The 18,430-nt window shown below is 36.9% G+C and overlaps 1 protein-coding gene across 1 annotated transcript in view; it reads right to left on the bottom strand.

The window, feature by feature from the left end:
• Positions 1–18,430, bottom strand: part of LOC122794922 (probable ATP-dependent RNA helicase DDX60) — a 2,165,155-nt gene that overhangs the window by 853,807 nt on the left and 1,292,918 nt on the right. Inside the window, exon 27 of the mRNA XM_044063515.1 lies at positions 3,362–3,489. Within this exon, the coding sequence (XP_043919450.1) occupies positions 3,362–3,489 (128 nt within the window). The remainder of the gene's footprint in view (positions 1–3,361; positions 3,490–18,430) is intronic.

The raw sequence follows: 18,430 nt of genomic DNA, 5'->3' as shown, positions 1-18,430 counted from the left end.
TCCATGAGAAATCAGCTTGGAACAAGTCTTAGAATCCCTTTCAAAAGGCTAAACAATAATATTTCAATGAGATTGGACAACATGCCAGGCTACATTCTTATCAATGCCAAGTATGCACTATCTGAGTCTCTAACTAAACTGTTAAACCTCAGCCTATCAAAAGGGTTTGTTCCTAATGCCTGAAGAACAGCCACTGCGACTCCCCTACTTAGGGATGGCCCTCCTACAGACCCAGATAATTATAGACCTATCAGCCTCGCCAGCCCTATATGCAAAGCATTGGAATGCATCATAACAGAACTCATTTATGCAGTCACAGGTGACATAACTGAGTTTAGTCCAAATTAGTAAGATTTTGTGAAGGACAGGGCTTATCTCCTGAACCTAGTAAACTTCATTGAAAAGGTTACAGGGACTGCGGACAGTGGTCATTCTATGCACAATACATAATTCGACCTGGTCAAGGCTTCTGACACCATCACTCATGCTGGTATTTTTGAAAATTTGGACAAACTTAATGTAAACCCACACAGTGTGCACTGGACTACAAACTATCTGCATAACAGAGTCCAAGTTGTGAAACTTGCTAGTTCTCTCTCTGAAAGTAAAATTTTAGGTAATGAGGTGGATGACACAGGGATCAGCTCTGGGCCCTCTCTTGTTTGGTATTTATTTTCCAGACAATATTTCAAAACTACGGATGACCAAGTCTGCTGATGACAGCAGACTGGGCAATGGTATCTGCTCATTCACTGATACAATACAGCTATAGCAATGGCTGGAATATAAACATACATGGTGTATCAACACCTTACAAATGCTTTGCTGATAGTGAAATTACATGACCAGCCTATCCTAAGGACTGTTTTGTTATTCATGTGATTGAACTTCTCCAAAAGATCACATATTGAAAAAATCTATTTTTATTTTAAAGGAAAAAATAAATATTATTAACATTAGATCTAACAGTTATATGTGTAAATGTGTGCTGTGTTAGAAAGCATGCTTTGCAATAATTCTGTTTTGCAAATGTCTGTATTAACGCTGTTTGTATTTCTTGTAACCAGTAGGCTGAGATAGAAAACATGGGAGTAGTACACTACCATGGTTAAATAACTACTAAATTAATTAAGTAATTAATTATATATATATATATATATATATATATATATATATATATATATATTATCTGCTGTAATATTTTTGCCCTTCTAGTTTTGTAATTTTTTCATCTTTTTTTAGCACTATACCAATAATTCCCAGACTGGGTCACTGACAGACTTCCAGCTATTACAGAAAAGTCCCTGAATCTCTGTTAGACACAAAAAGTACTCTGGATGTCCATATACAAGACAAAAAAGCATATAATGTACTCACAAAAGCAGATAGAATACACTGTTTCAAAGTCTCACAGATACTAAATTTGAAATAACTATGAATGGGTTTAGCAACTTGATTTTCTACTTATTTGGAGTAAACAGACTTATTGAAAACATCAAAAGAACCAAATTCCAAACACACCAGGAACTTCGCACTCTTGGCAAACACTGAACGATGATTAACACTATGTCAAAATACTTGCACATTCAAAAGTAATGTAAAAAACACTTTTATTTAAATAAACAAATAAAAACAATAAGTGCTTTTGTTCCTTCATTAAGAAACTTCATCAGATAAGATTCTTTGACTTATTATCCTTCTGTAATTAGTCTGATTTCACTTAAAGATACCGAACAGTTAAATTTTTTAAGTGTACATACTTGAGCCTGAGGGAAAATCTAAATTCTAATTTCAATTCCAATTTTAAGTAATGCAATTTATCAAGGAACAATACATTTAAAAAGGAAACACATGAAAAAAAGTCATTACAAACCTAAACACCCACATGTAAAAAGTAAAAAGAAGCACTTCTTCTAGCCACAAAAAAAAAAAAAAAAAAACACAAAATGAAAAAAACAAGTTCAAAAATTTTGCATCACTATAGAGGATCAAAAAGGAAACAATCCAGCAAAATCTGTGGAGCTGATATAATCCCAATGATATTTAGCCTCTGTCTGTGAAATGCAAGGCATACAGCAGTAATAAGGAAAGCTGCTAGCAAGAAATTGCTAATTCTTGGGATGCTGTGTGGCTGAGTGTTAGACCTGATCTATTCTGGCATACTTGTATGTGATATAACTCAATTGTTTGCTGACAATACTGATATTGGTGTAGTATTCAGGGATGGGTGGCATTTTAAAGAATTTGGAAAACAGGCTACAAATGTCAATTTAAGATATGGAAATGCACTAGCATGCTTGTTGGTGAGGGGGTGTTTTTTCATGAGGTACATGCTCTTTATTGTAAAGTGAACTACAAAAAAATCTGCAAGGGGTTATCACCTCCTATACCCATTTATGTAATACAGTGTGAGTGGGCAGGGCTGAAACTGAACAGATTGGGGTGCATGACAAGAATGTTGGACTTGAAGGAACCAAATCAATCTTTGACGGTACGGAGCAATGGTTTTAAAGAACTAACGCAGTAAGGATGCTGATCCGGTGTGGATGGATTACAAAGATAATTCTGGTCTACAACAAGAAAATAACAATAAAAGCATGAAGTAAATACAGGCTGAAAGAAAAACAGAAATAGGAGAGACTTGATATACCTCCCCTTTTCATTAAGGGGTTAGGCGGGTGGATTTAAAGAGACAGTACAGAATAAGGGTGATAAAGCAAACAGGTGTCAACTAAAAATTAGATCTAATAATGACTTAGAATGTGCCTTTATTGTGTTAAGGCATGTGGAATGACCTGCCAGTGGGAAGTGCTAGTCTGAATATAAAATTAAGGATTCAAAGTAGACCGAGGGAAGAAGAAAATGATTTTACAAAAAGAAGAGGCTAGATGTAAGAAGAAGGCACTTCGGTCTTTTTGTTCACTATTAATATAACATAACCATTGGACAGGAAGTGAGCAGATTTAGTAGATACCACAAAAAGATGTGTTGCTATTTTAATTTAATTTTACCATTTATTAGCTGGGACCTTTTCAGCTACTAAACAAGCCACAAGTGCAGATGCAATATCTATGTATAATGTTTAGTGCAGCCAGTCAACCAGCATGTTTTGAGAGGTAGCAAAAAGTCAAAGTACTAAGTGAATGTAGGAAGGGTATGCAAAATTCACACTAACAGCGATATCCATGTGGACAGTAAGCAGAGGTCAGGAATAAAGCCCAGGCATGAAGCACACACCTCATCACTGCTTTATTCTCACATTTTTCAAATTAATCTAGTACTGCTGATAAATAACATTTAGCTGAATATTACTTTTGATAATTTTTATTTCATATGTAAAATAATATTCTTATACACATACTGGAAAAATATGGCAGGTAACTTATCCATTTTATGCAATTCTTCAACAAAACGTGGAAACATGTCATCATATTCCTGCGTGGTGATATCTTTAATATCTGGCTTCAGTGCTTTTAATACAGCACCAACCTGGAAATAAAGCAGATTTGAAAATACATTGTTACTCACTCCTTCTAAATTATGTGTTTAAGAACATCCAGCAGTACTTCACCTTTACAAAAAATGGCTACAGCACTACAAGAGAATTTCACGTTTAGTTCTTTTTTTCTGTAGCTGCTTCATTTATTTAGGACAGCAAATTTCAAAGACTTCAATAAGTAAGAATTAGGAGCAAACAATATTAATCATACAACCAAAAAGTATGCAAAACATTCAATAGAGTGACTATTAAAGAAAAATGGAGCCATGGTGCACAGTCATATCAGGCTATAACCTTGGTAAAGAGAGTTTAGAATAACAAACATTTGCAGGTCATTCAGCATGTGCTGTCTGTCAATGAATCATTAGACCACAGAAGTAAATAAAGTAAGGTGAGCAGAAATTAGCATGTGCCTTTGCAAATGCGACACGTGTGTGTGTGTGTGTGTGTGTGTGTGTGTGTGTGTGTGTGTGTGTGTGTGTGTGTGTGTGAGCGTGCGCGTGTTTGCAATTGTATCCTGGAACAGACTGACATTCTACAGTTTATCTGGCTTGTGCCCACTAATTACAAGGACAGGCAATGGCTCACCAATGACCCTCAAATGCATACAGTAGATACTGAAGGACGAACAAATAAATATTTTTTTTAACTCACCTGATATTTATTTAATTAGAATTTCAGTAAGTTTGATTTTCTATAATACTGCTTGTAAGTAGGGCTGGCATTCCTTTAACCTCTTCGGTTAAAAACTGGACAGGGGTTAAGGAGGCATTCTCCAGAAAAAATAATTTGAGCAGGGCTACACTTACTATAGAAAATGCAAAGTACACATGTACATACACAAGGTCCAGCATTCTTAATAATCACTGCCAGCAATGCGGAATGTTTGGACTTGTGTAGTGCAGAGGTTGAGGAGTCCTGAGTTATTCGTTGACATCCTAGAGGGACATTGCATCACCACGCATCTGCAGACACCCCCTTAAGTTAAGAGGAAGCTACTGCTTCATATCTCCAAGTAGAGGCATCCAGGATTCAGGGAGTTACCTGTCCCATCCAAGGACCAAACACAACACTGAAATTGTTCCAGCCATTGCTAGGAATAGGTTCATAGGTGTGTACTAGGCTAATGGCCTTGGAGCCTTTACAAATGTAGCCCATAGGATTATCCTGACATCGTGCCACCCAACCTTAGTTCCCAGTGCCTCTGTCAAGTAGAGCCACTGGAGTGATCCCCGGGGTGAATGTTCTATTTCCCATTCACTCATCCAGGTTTCTCTTGAAGAGGGCCAATGAGGTGCTCTGTTTGACATGTATGGGAAGTCTATTCCATAGCGAGGGCAGTCTCTGGGTTATTAACCTGTCCCTCCAGCATGTTCGGTTGATTGTGGTAATGAGATTGAGGTCACTGTGGGGCGGAGGGATTGGGATTTATTTAGATGTAGCATTTCTAACAGAGCTGGGTCAGACATGGCGTTGTATGTCAAGCAGAGATTGCCTCTAAGTAGGCGATATGAGACAGAGAATAGGTGGAGTTTTTTGAGTCTGCCCATATAGGAGCAGTTGGATTATGTACAGCTCTGATAGGTCCTTAGACAGTAACACAGGACCACAAAGGAAAAAGAACAACTTCTGATAGGGAATTCCATAAGTAGAAGGGCATGACTAAGCACAGGAGAAGACTGGTGGCTCCCTATTATCATCACTGGGAGGGACAGGAAGCACATCTTTAGAACAGCTGAAAAAGCCACACGAGAAAACAAAATAACACATATATTTCTATAGTATCAATTATGAACACTAACAGCATTATGTTTCAGTTTAAACCCTCCACCAGCCAGTATATTTTTTTTCTGCAATTTCCAGTGCTTAAGAATGGAAGTACTCCTGTGACAATCCATATCATGATACTGTTTTTTAACTACGCAGGCATGCTCATCTGCTGCACCTGTCGGTTTGTCTCTTTGCCATTTGTAAGCAGCCACCTGTAAATCAAGAACAATGCAGATTTATTACCCCCACTGATAATGACAGTGAAATCCAACAGTCCAACCCAGTTGGAAGGACTCCCACTCCTGGGGGAGTGGGTAGAAGGAAGCACATCCTTGATAGGATTTACTACTGGACTAAATCTGAAGTAGTAAATTGTTGGACTAGAACAAGGAAGAGTGCTACAGCAGGAAAAGTAAAGAAAACTGAGAATGCAGAAAGGTCCACCTTAAAGAGGTATAATTACCACAGTAGGGGCCAGATGGAAAGTGTCTGGGAATGAAACATCACAGGTCTAAAGGTTCATAGCAATCAAGTCTCAAAATGGTACAACAAGAAACAATGGAGGGAGGTACTCCTAAACAGCACTGGAGTTGACCACATCCACACTCAGTGGGCAGAACCATCTGATGGTGCTGAATCTTGAAGAATGTTGCCATCCAGTCCAGTTTTATAAATTCCCTTTGCACCATTCTGCAGCTCTCTCTTTTCCTGTCAGGCCATTGTCTGTAGGAGTACAGCAGCATGTAGTGCTAACTTCAAAGACCCTCCCTGATGCTTCCTGTTGTTGGGTTTATCCTTGCAGTAATTAGCATGTTTTACTTCAAGACGTCCCACAGTCAGAGACAAATGCAGGTCTTGATGATGCCTGCAGTGATATCATGTATCACCTAGATAAAAGCTCTCTTGCCTTGCACATCTTCATTCTTATAGTCACTCATAAAGATTAGATTAGATTTTGATCTTTGATTACTATCAGTAAAAATACATGCATTTGCCTGTCCTTTGGGTATGTTTTCTTGCTATCACAAATGTATTTAGATACTAAGTATAAAAGAAAGAAGTTCATAAACAGAACTGGAATTCATCACAGCCAAAGAGAGTGGGCAGTCTTACCTAAAGGTGGAGCGAACAGAAATATACATCACAAAAGTAAATGTGGACCCCTCATCTACCTTGGGAAAAGGAAGATGAACAACAGAGCCGTCTAACCTACAATATTGCCCCATCCGGGGTACCCCAGAAGGCTGCATCATCCCAGGGCTTTAAGTACTCCTCTAAGTCTCACTACTTCTGCCCTTGCATAGGAAAATGAAAAGGAACAGGCTCAAGAATACAACTTCTCAGGAGATGTGGAAATGAGAAGGACAACCCAGATTCACTGTGGTGGGGGCAAGACCCTCCATCTGTAAGCCTAGACCACTAGGATCCTGGAGACAGCCACAGCCACTGTGTTAGAGAGTAATACCTGGATGAACCCCAACATAATGTGACCCAGAAGCAAGCTAGGCATGTCAAATAAGTTCAAGATAAGGGGAGGTCTGCCCACAAGGTAACAAAAAGTAGTCCTGTCCTACACTGAGGACCAAGGGGAGAGGACTACCTTGGAGATCATAGTAGAACTGAGACTCAGCAACAGATCCTTGAAAAGTTCAATTGCAAGGAGAAAACCAGCAATGATGTCACAGGGTATCACACTCCTGTCAATTTCTGCCTCAAGGATGGGAACCAGGAGAAAGAATGAACATACTCCAGGACAGAGACTAGCTTTATCGGAAACTGGGGTGTGGAGGAAAATCTCTACCCTCAAAAAAGGTGTAGGGAAGGATCTATAATTCCAGAATACTAGGTCTCGGGGACAGCCAAAAGAACTGGGAATGACATTAGCCCCTGGATAAACTCCAATATTACAAGGCAAACATGCAAGGAATATATGCTGGATAACTGTCAGAACCCACTGGTCTCAGATACTCTACACCACTGTGGAAGATGGAGTCCTAGACTGCGGGAAAGATTTAAGGGATTTTCCAGGGTGGGAAATGGGACGGGGTGTAGATGAGGTAAACAGTTGTCCTGTTTTTTTTGGACTGTCCTGGTTTCTGGCAGGTGCCCTCTTTTTTTCTTTAATCCTTCTTGACACTGCCTTTTGAAATTTTGCTTGTCAGAACATTGACAAGACTGCTTAAAAGAAGAAACGTTTTTACTGCACCTTGAAAAAGAAGGTTAAAAAAATCTGAGTAACCCCTTAAATCAATTTCCCTCCCTCAACAATTTTTTTGAGGACCTCAGCAGCAGTGAGTAAAGATAACACATGTTTGTCCAGGGCAGAATTCAAAAGCTCTGCTTTACCATCTTCTGGAAGGATTTGAGAACATAACTAAACAGATCTTCTCATACATGAATCAGAAGCAGCAGCTCTGAAAAAGTTCAGTGTGTTTGGCCACCTGGAAAGCAGACACAGTTAAGGAATTTAAAGAAGTTTTAACCCCAGGAGTAGGAAGGTTAACAACTCAGCTTTTTAATCCCCTCAAAAGAAGGCAGTAAAAATTTTAACACGCGAGCCTGACTACTCAAAATTCTGAAAATTACCATAGCAGAAGAATTAACTCTCTTCCCAAATATGTCAAGGCTTTCCTAGCCTTGTCAGAAGGAATGGTGTTAGCACTCACAATATGTTTAGCATTAGAAGACTAATAAGGAAATCACTGCAGGATCTGAGTTGGGGTTAGAGAACATGAATTTATGCATCTAAGGTACTTTATATAATCTGTCATACTTTTTTGGGAAGTGGGTAGCTGACTGTCAGGTGTAATGAAAGCCGTTAAGAAAACATACACAAAGGTAGAGAACACAGGAAGAGCAGCAGAGGTTGAGGAAACTCGTATTTTAACACATCATAATAATTCTGCTAAGACACAGAGGTTTTATTCTCTTCTCAATGTAATAATTTTCTCATTCTGATGACAGTGTTAGAAAATGTGAATTCTTCTTGAGGAAAATATGAAGAAGCACATTCCTCATAACCATAATCTTCAGCTTGAGGAGAATTAAATAAAAATAATACTCCTCTTCCTCACTGCTCATTTGACTGGAAATCATTGTCAGAATGTAAGGGATATATTTTTCTATCAGAATGTAGTGAAGAATCAGGATGTAACACATTAAAAGCAGAAAATAATCCTTTAGCAATCCCTGCAAATCTTCCCTCCCTATTGTTAAAGAGACAGGAGAAAAGACATTTTAAAGTCTTTGCTTTTTCTTCCTGGGAGACTTCTTTGAAAAGGGCTGACCTATTACAGTATCACGAGCCTAGGAATCGGACATCTTACCCTGGTTAAAAGGTAAACTTTCATGCACTCCTTCCCCCAAGCCCAACACAAGTGGTTCTCCTTTGTCCAGTGAGGGACAACTCTACCTATCTCCTGGTCCTTAGCGGCTTCCTGTGAACCTACACCAGTGAGATGAGGAGCAAAGATAACTGATCTGAGGAACCAGTTTTGACCACAACAGAGTCACCCACCAGTGGCTGAGGTAGTGACAGAGCCAACCAGACACTCAATGACTCTATAACAAAGGTCTTCTTCTTATGGAAGGAGAAGAAAGAACATCAGAAATAGGAAATAGGTAAAAGCACAGTTAAGTTCCTGAAAACCTTAGCAAAACTTCCACTGTTAAGAATTGTTAGGTTGGTGAAGACAGTCACTTTCACTCAGTGTCTCTCTCTGTCTCTAGAGCCTGATGACAGGGGTGTGATGCTAAAAGAAGGTCTGTGAGGCTTTGTGACCACTGACACCTCACTTGCCAGTGCCACACTCACATCTTCAGGTATTCAAACAGGTCTGTTTTACTTATTTTACTTTATTTTTATTTGACACCAGCTGAATTATTAGTTTTGACAGTTTGAACTAGCAATCTATTGCAGGAGTGAAGAGGTCCGAGATTGTTATAGGGGTTAATAATGTTTTTAAGTGCAGGTGTATTGTCAGGTTGGTTAAGAACTTTATATGCCACTATAAGTTGGTTATACTAAATTAGGCTGGGTAGTTCTAACCACCCAAGATAGTTTAGAATGTTACAGTGGTGTGTCTTAAATGGCATCCCAGTGGCACATCAGGTGATGTGATTGTAGCAGCTAGAGAGTTTGTTGAGAACAGATTTGCTTAAGTTGGTCAGTTAAGGGGGTGCATAAAGAAGAATCAGGAGTAGGTGAGAGTGTGCAATGGCAGTTCTAGCTAGTGGGGTTAGGAAGGGTTTAATTTTGTAAAGTGAACCAAGTTTTTTTAGTTATAGTTTTGATAGTTTGCTTGACATGCATATCAAATTTGAAACTATTATCTATGATAACGCCAAGGAGTTCCATGGAGGTGTTAATATCAACCTGCTTAAGACAGAAATTGAGGGTCTAAGATCAGGCTGTCTGCTGCAGCCTCAGAGCCTTCAACCACAGAAGACGCCAGGAACACTGCTGAGAAGGGGCACATGGTCCCCTCACTGGAACCATCAGGATCTAGACACTAGGGTATGGGAATACATGGAAGTGTTTTTCACCTGCAAGGCTTCTGTGACAGTGGCTACCACAGTGGTTAACAATGTAAGTGCTGAGAAGGAATCAATCAGCAATGTCTGCTACAAAAATTCACAAGCTCCATGGGCTGTATTGAAGGTATTTGCTTTGAAATACTTTATAAGCCATAAGTGCTTTATAAGCCATAAGACTTTCTTTGTGAAGAACCTGAAATTTGTGCATTTTTGTATAAAAAACATTTTCTATTAACTGTGTCTCTGCTGCCTTTAATGTTGATCTATACATACATATATATATATATATATATATATATATATATATGGTTTACAATTAAAGGGTCGAACGGCACTCCTTCGAATGTCGTATAGTCGACACCGGAAGGTCGAAATGTCGAAGTCGGAAAATCAATCTAGGAACGGTGTTAACATGGGTTGAGGTAGGTGTTCGTATTATTCTTAACTACAAACATCTCCCCTACCTCGACCCATGTTGAAACCCATTCCTAGATTGTTTTTCCAGTTCATGATAGCAGTTACGGCCTCGCTCTGTCGACTATACGACGTTCGAAGGAGTGCCGTTCAACCCTTTAATAGTAAACCTAAAATATATATATATATATATATATATATATATATATATATATATATATATATATATATATATATATATATATATATATATATATATATAAATATATGTGCAGTACAGCATGAGATGCACTCATAGTGTTGGCATTTGGTGTTGTTTTTTTATCAATTCAATGGTTTGTATTTTTGTTTATCAAGTATTTCCATGACTGATAGTTTTTCCCTGCTAAATGACTTTTTGAAAAGAATGGGTGACAGTTTGGCTTTAGAAGTCTGTGAGTGTAGAAGGGATTTTGAAATCTAGGTGAACTGCACTACTTTTCTCCTTTGTGGTAATACACATTTAATGCAAAAGCAATTAGAAATCTGACTGATCAATGTTCATTTCCCACTGTATAGATACACAGGGTTTCTATTACTTCCTCGAAGAGCCATTCTATCAAACGATGGAACGTCTCTTCGAGGAAATAATATAGACCCCAATACACATGCACAAACATGCATCTTAGTGGTAGGCCAATGCATCATAAATGTTTACCTGCATGTTTTGTGCACTGTCATTTCTAATAAAACTGCTAACAGATTTCAGACTTAAGTTACTAGCTGGCAAGTAAACTGAAAGTTCACAAACTGCCTACAAAGTCAAACCCTTACAGCTTAGCTTATGTAAAACAGTCACCAAACCCAGGTTTATACTTGGATTTAAAGAAAAAAACTAAAAAAAGAAAAACACGTACTGTCACCCATTAAATTCAATGTAAATAAACAAACAAAAAAGAATATAAATGTAGGCACTTCATGCACACAATGCACACAAACAATCTCTGTAAACAACACTATCGACCTAAATCAACACCCTAAAAATGCAATGTATTAACTTTAAAACATAAAATTTGAAATTAAAGAATATAAATCAAACTGAACACTGATCACAACTAGCAACCAGAAAATATTACTAACAACAAGACATCAGATTCTAACCATCTAAACTAAAATTAAAGTAACTAAGAACGTAACTCAACTATTAAGTAAATCCGGCCTAACCCTCAACACACTGATGATATACATAAAATGGAACTACAAAAAACACTGAAAAATACCTCAGAACTAAATAAAGAACATTCAAAATATTTCAGTCATAAAAAAAAAAAATCCATGGAAGGAAACTTCCTAAAGCATTATTCAGTGCACAACTTACACAACTAATACATCCCACTAAAGTCAAACACTCACAGATTAGCAAATTCATCTGATTGACTTATGCACTCAACAATCCTCACAAAACTTGGTTCTTAATCTCAGAGCATAGATATTTTATGTACTACACTTCATCCCTGGTGTGTGTGTGTGTGTGTGTGTGTGTGTGTGTGTGTGTGTGTGTGTGTGTGTGTGTGTGTGTCATGGGCCATTACAACAATGGCCAACAATGGATCCATTAACTTACCCAGTTAAGAAATGATTAACCTTAACTCACTAAATATAAAAGTGTTTGGTGTATTGCAAATTCTTCTTTGACTGCCCATTTATGGACACAGATGAAGAGGCTTTAGTTTCTTTTTTTTTTTTTTTTTTATTAACTACAGCACTAAAATATTGTGCTGATAAATAGGGGGAGTGGGGTTGTCTTCCTATCCTGGGATGCTTGCTTAGTTATTACTGGATGTTATTTGTATTGTTTGGTGTGCTGTGAACTCTTTCCTGGCTGCCCATTTAAGGACACTGGTGAAAAAGATTTGGATTCCTTATTTTTTTTTATTAACTACAGCACTTAAACTATGTGCTGAGAAATAGGGGGAGTGGGGTTCTTTTCCTATCCTTCCTATCTATGGATGTTTGCTTCATTATAACTGGATGTTATTTGTATTGTTTGGTATGCTGTGAACTCCTCCCTGGCTGCCCTTTTAAGGACACAGGTGCAGAAGCTTTGGTTTCCCTATTTTTTTTAACTCACTGCACTGAAAGTCTACACTGAAAAACAGGGTGGGGTAGTGTGTCTTCTTATCTTGGGCAGTTTGCTGCATTATAACCATCCAGATCATTAGCTGACATTATTTGTATTGTTTGGAGGTGCTTTGTATGCTGTGAACTCATCCCTGGCTATCCTTTTAAAGAAACAGGTGAAGAAGTTTTCGTTTCCTTATTTTTTATTAACTTGCAGCACTAAAAAGTACATGCTGAGAAAAAGGGGTATGTCTTTTCCTATCTAGAGCTGTTTGCTGCATTACAATTGTTCTGCTCATGAGAGGAAGAGACTGAGCAGACAGATCTATAGTCTTTGCATGTTAGGCGTGTTGGGCAGTTAGCTCAAAACCAAGTAATTTATTAGTTTTATTTTGTATTACTCTTTTGTTAGTTAAATGAACTTGATGAACCAGTTTTGACCTTCTTTCTAAGGGCTACTTAGTTAAACACAGTAATTATAACATGTCTGGTAAAAGCTGTTTAGAGTTTACATGTGGCAGTATCAAATATGGTAGATGCTCTACAGATTTGCCCAGAGTAGGTGGTGATAGTAGGAATGACAATTTAAACTGTGAAATTTTCTGTCGTTAAGATTTTGAAAAATAATGTTACTCAGACTTTTAACAGTTGTAATAATGTTACTCATATCTCTACTCAGACTGCTTTGGGGGTTATGGTGATAAGTTCTTGTTTGTCAGATACTGGTATTCAAACTACAGGTATTGAAGGTGATACTATAAATCCCTGCAACTCTTACGGTGAACAGTGTATGTAGCTAAACAGTTAGTAATGAATTATCCATTCCAAATAAGGTGTTAGATGATATAATTGTAGTTTAAAATAAAAGTACTATTTGCAAGGATAGCTGTAATAACACTGTTCTGGTTAACCTACATTACAATGCCCCTTGTTGGAGGAAGATAAGATGAATGATGTTCAGCTAGTTACGACGAATAAACATAGGAGGGGTCTTAGTGGTAACACCATTAACCTAGCCAATGATTTATTTTGTAGGGTACATTGATGGTAATTTATGTGCAAACTCCTCTAAAGTGAGAGATAAACAAATCCTAATTATAAATTCTTTGTTAAGGCATGTTAAGAATAGTCCCGCCATGTTTCAGAGACAATAGATAACAATGGCTTGTTTGAGTGGTTGTACACTAGGTGGTATAAGGAATATTATAAGAAATAATGTAATAGCCATATGATGCATTTATCACTGTAGGTGGGTCCAATGATGGATTCAGATCTACTGACTCTAATTTTCAGAAAACTGTGGGTGACATATTTGATTTAAATAAAATCAATGGATTGGTGTTTTTATGACATTTCCCTGTTGCTGGGTTTAATGGTAAAATGTACTTAAAAGCAAGAGCATTTGCCAACTTTATTAAAGAAGAATCTCCATGTATTTTGTGAAATCTGTCCAACTTTGGGAAAATTTTTATAGCAAATACAGTTGATTTGTTAATGATCTATTGTAGTTGAGTCACATGGGCAATCACGTTGTATGTACTTATTTGACCAAATTGGTCAAAACTTCTTTTCTAACAAGAAGCACCTTTATTTAATTATCATTTATGACATATGAAAATGTACATTTATGTAAATGAAAACAAATCATATTGACATAATCTTAGTTGCAAGTATTTTACATCAAAACCATACTGACATAATTGTAGTTACAAACATTATACATTACTCAAAATCTACCCAATCACTGTCAGCCACACATGACATAGCTCATTCAAATCCTGCCCTATTTAAAACCGCATTCCTCCTCTGCATGTACTGACCTCACAATTCCCATTTTTTTCTATGTAAATTTATTCTTACTCTTTTCTAAATATACCAATTCCAGTTATTTTATCTCTGTTATTATATTTCCTACTTCTAGTACAGATGGTTTAGAGTTTGTTTCCATTTCTAGTAATTGTTTTTTTGGCAGCGACCATAATTCAACTCATCAAGGTCTTATTATGTCTCAGCAATTCCGATTCTGTATCACTGATCAGAAAAAATATTTCCCTAGCTACACCAATTTGTACACCCAGGATCTCTCATAAAGTAGTCTGCAGGGAATCTTCAAAGTCTGCGAAATGATTACACTCCCAGAAAATATGTTCCCAATTATCTCTTTCTTCCCCATCATGCTTCCAACATTTGCTATCCAAGGACAAATTCTTTGGAATCTACCAGGGGTAAAAAATAGCTATGTAAACACTGTCAAGCAAAAATCCTAAATCTTCTAGATTTTGTTGCACATTTGGGAGCCAAACATACACCCCAACATTGTTTCTTTGAGAATTGCTTATCCAATCTCTCTAACTGATTCTTACAGTTTCATTCAATATTTTCTATGCTTTACTAATTATTCAATTCTAGCAGCAGCTTTTGTTCTAGATTTACTAAAATCTCTGCCAGTTCTGGTCTTTCATTTAGGACATTCCTATTTCTTTCTCTTTTATACTCTGATATCATTTCTTGATAGGAAAGGCAACCTCTAACCTGCAGTCCAAACACATTCTTGGCATTATCTCATTCTATTATCTTGCCCTCTTTAGTTATTTGCTCCCAATATCTTGGTTCCTTTGCCAGTTTTCTGAAATAAATCTCAGCCTTTTCTTGCCCATTGTCTGTATCCTTAATTGCAGTGGTCCCTATAGACAGAATCTCCTTTCTCCATTCCAGTGTTGGATTAGCTCTTAGAATAATTTCTGCTACTTTACGAATTTAATATTCTGTATTACTGTTATTCTCCTTAAAGGTCTGCATCCAAAATCCTAGTGTCTTCTTGTTTCTCGAGTTTCCCCCCTATGTCATCATCATCCCTTTCTACTCTGAATTATAGTTTTCTGCTTGTGCTATGCATAGGAGCCATAACTGTCTAGCTCTGAAACACCCTTTCAAATTGGGTAATCCCAATCTGCCTTGATCTTCTGGAAGAAACAGCTTATCCCACTTGACTCTTGCTGTTTTCCCATCTCAGAAAAAAAAAAATACAGCTCTTTCTTAATTGCTATCCAGAACTTCTCCTCTTGTTGATAAAAATATGTCTGATTTGTGTACGAGACTAAAGGTACTAAAAATAGTTTAACTGCTTGTTTTCCATATAACAGAGCTTCCAATTTCTCAGTTTTTGCATTATCTTTTGTTTAATCTCTTCCCACATATCCTTGGCTGTCACACTGGAATCATTCTAATCCATACTCCAAAACACTTTATTTTATCATGTTCCCATACATATGGATATTGCTGAACCAATTCGTGTTTGGGTACATAATTTACCACTATTGCCTTTGTTTAAACTTCATTTATTTTGTATCCTAAAAATATCTAAAACTCTCTCAAAATGTTCTACAACACTGTAATGTCCTTTTCTGATTTTATCAGGTGTAAAACAATAAAATCTACAAATAGAGCCAGTTTTTCTTGACTGCCATATCAATTGCATTCTTGAATTTCTGAGTTCCCCTGTTTTCTTTAACAATGGTTGTAAATATAATGCAAATAACAAACAGGAAAGAAGACACCCCTGTCTGCTTCCTCTGTTCAAGCAAAAATTAGCAGAGATGAACCCACCCACTTAAATTTTTGCCTTAGATCTAGCATATATCCTCCTAATCAACCTTACAATTTTATCAGGGAATGCAAATGCTTCCATTGCCCTGCGCATAAAGTCCCAGCTTATTCTGTCAAATGCTTTCTCTATATCAGGACCCACCAAGAACAGTGGTTTTCTTACATTCTAATTCCCTCTGGATCAACAATGTTTTCTTAAAGTTCTCAAATGATTGCCTCATGTCCACAAAATCACACTGATCCATAACTATCAATTTTGGCATCACTTCTGCCATTCTATTAGCCATTATAGACAGACACACATGATAACACTTGATAATCATGGTTTAGTATAGAAATGGGCCTGTATGAAGCTGGATCTTATGGATATTTACCCTGTTTAGGTATTACAGTTACCACTGCTTTCTTCCAGAATGTTGGTACCTCTCCTCCTCTTAAAATCCTCTTAAACAAAATCTTCTAGATCTTTATCAGTTTTTTCCGTCCTAGCTTCCAAACTTCCACAGTATTATCATCTATTCATTGGTAATACATCATTTTTATCTCATCTCCTCCTAACTTAACTGTTAGTAATTGAGCTTCATCTACATCTCACCTTGGCATATTTAATTTTTCCATAAACACTTCCATTTGTCCCTTTTCTTGATTTCCATATTTCTCTATTTTGTACAGACTTTCATAGAATTTCTGAAACATTTCTAATACTTCTACAGGATCTTTTGTTATCTTCCTTGTTATAGGCTCTCTAAACTTGGTGACAGCCATTTCTACTTTCTGTTGCCTGAGTCACTGTGCTCATTATTGAGGTATTCCCTTATTTTCTGTTTAGCAATCTGTACTTGCCCCTCGTCTTGTTCCATGAGGGGCCCCCTATTTTACACTTGTCAATCCCTTTAAATAATTGCTACTTCTTAACCATACATCCCTTTCTTTTATTTCCTTTCTATTTTTAAACTTCACTTTAATTTTACCCACTCCTTACTATACATTCAGCAGAAATTTCTGTTTTCTCTACTAGCTCCTGAATAACTTCCACTACCCATCCCATAAATTCATCTTTTCAACACATATGTGGGAAAACAGCAGTCACTCATTTTTATTTCATTACCGTGTGTTTTTATTTTAGTTATTATTGGTGCATGATCTGAAATAGTTATTGGGTGAATATCAAGACCTTAAATTAAATGCACACATTCCTGTGAAATGTAATGTCTGTCTAGCCTTACCCACTTTTTGTATCTTGGGGAATAATATCTAAATTCACTCCAAACTCCTAGCACTGAATTCATATCGTCCATGCAAAATGTTTTGATAAATTTCTTCAAAAATCTACCCTTCTTTGTTATATTTTCCCTTCTGGGCCCCCAAACCCATTTTCACTGTTACAAATCAAATTCCATTCCCCACCTCTAAGTAATAGTCCTTGGTGAAAACTGATTATTTCTCCCAGAATTTTCATAAGCTCCATTTTAGCAGTTTTAGGTGGAATATACATGCCAGGGTAATCCTCCTCCCTTGCCAGTAGCCCCTTAGTACTACAAATCTACCATTATTATCTTTGTTATCCTCTTCTATCACTATTGGAGCTCCTCTTGCAATTAATATAAGTACTCCTCTTTTCCTTTGTCCCAGGTATTCTGCTGAAAAAACATCCTGAATGCCTTTCTTTATCAAATTCACATGTTCAGTTCTTTTGTCTCCTGCAGCATATCTATTTGTACTTTACATTTTAAATATGGTGCACAACTCTTTCTTTTTTGTATTTATCTGCGAGACCACTGACATTTAAAGACATTAGGGAAAGCATCATTGTATTAAAAAGTTCTTATTCCCACCCTTAATATATAACAGCTTTTTTTGTTAAAGTCTAGTTCCAGCTTTTGTGTTACATGCATACACTGTTTGGCAGGTTCATCTTTTATACAGTTGCTTCCTGTCATATCCATTTGAGCCTATGTCACATCTTACAAAACTTTTTGTTTTACTGAAAGCACTCAAAAAAGGCAAACACACCCTTTACCCCCTTAAAATATTTTAACTTAACAATAACACACATGACTATGTAATCTTCAAAGACTATAAGAGCAAATGTTCCAAACTGAAAGCCACACTCACAGGCTTACATTTTGTCTTTTCTTTATATCTCTGGGAAAATACCTGAATGCTTTTAGAAAACATTATCTCCTTTAAATTTCTCTTTATCAGATTGTATCCGGGAGACATGAGGACCAGATACAGAATTGCTACTGAGCATAAATTTATTTGCTAGAAAAAAAAGCCTTATAATATTCAATATTCTTTTTCATTTACCTGCTTTCTCTTAAAACCTGTTACTAGATCAAGCTAAGGGCCTTAATCCACTTATTCCCCTATTCAAGAATAAGAAAAAGCACAATTATTTTTATTTGCCATGCTCTTTTAACCAGACTTTTCTTTCTTCTTTTTTTTTTTTGGTTTTATTTTTTCTTTTTACATTGCAGTGCCTACATTTCTTAAAACCGAACA

Source organism: Protopterus annectens, chromosome 2.part1, assembly GCF_019279795.1.
Source record: "Protopterus annectens isolate FY-2018-M chromosome 2.part1, PAN1.0, whole genome shotgun sequence".
In the NCBI taxonomy this organism is placed as follows: Eukaryota; Metazoa; Chordata; order Ceratodontiformes; family Protopteridae; genus Protopterus; species Protopterus annectens.
The sequence above is the reverse complement of the archived record's forward strand: the minus strand, read 5'-3'. Positions and strand labels throughout refer to the sequence as shown.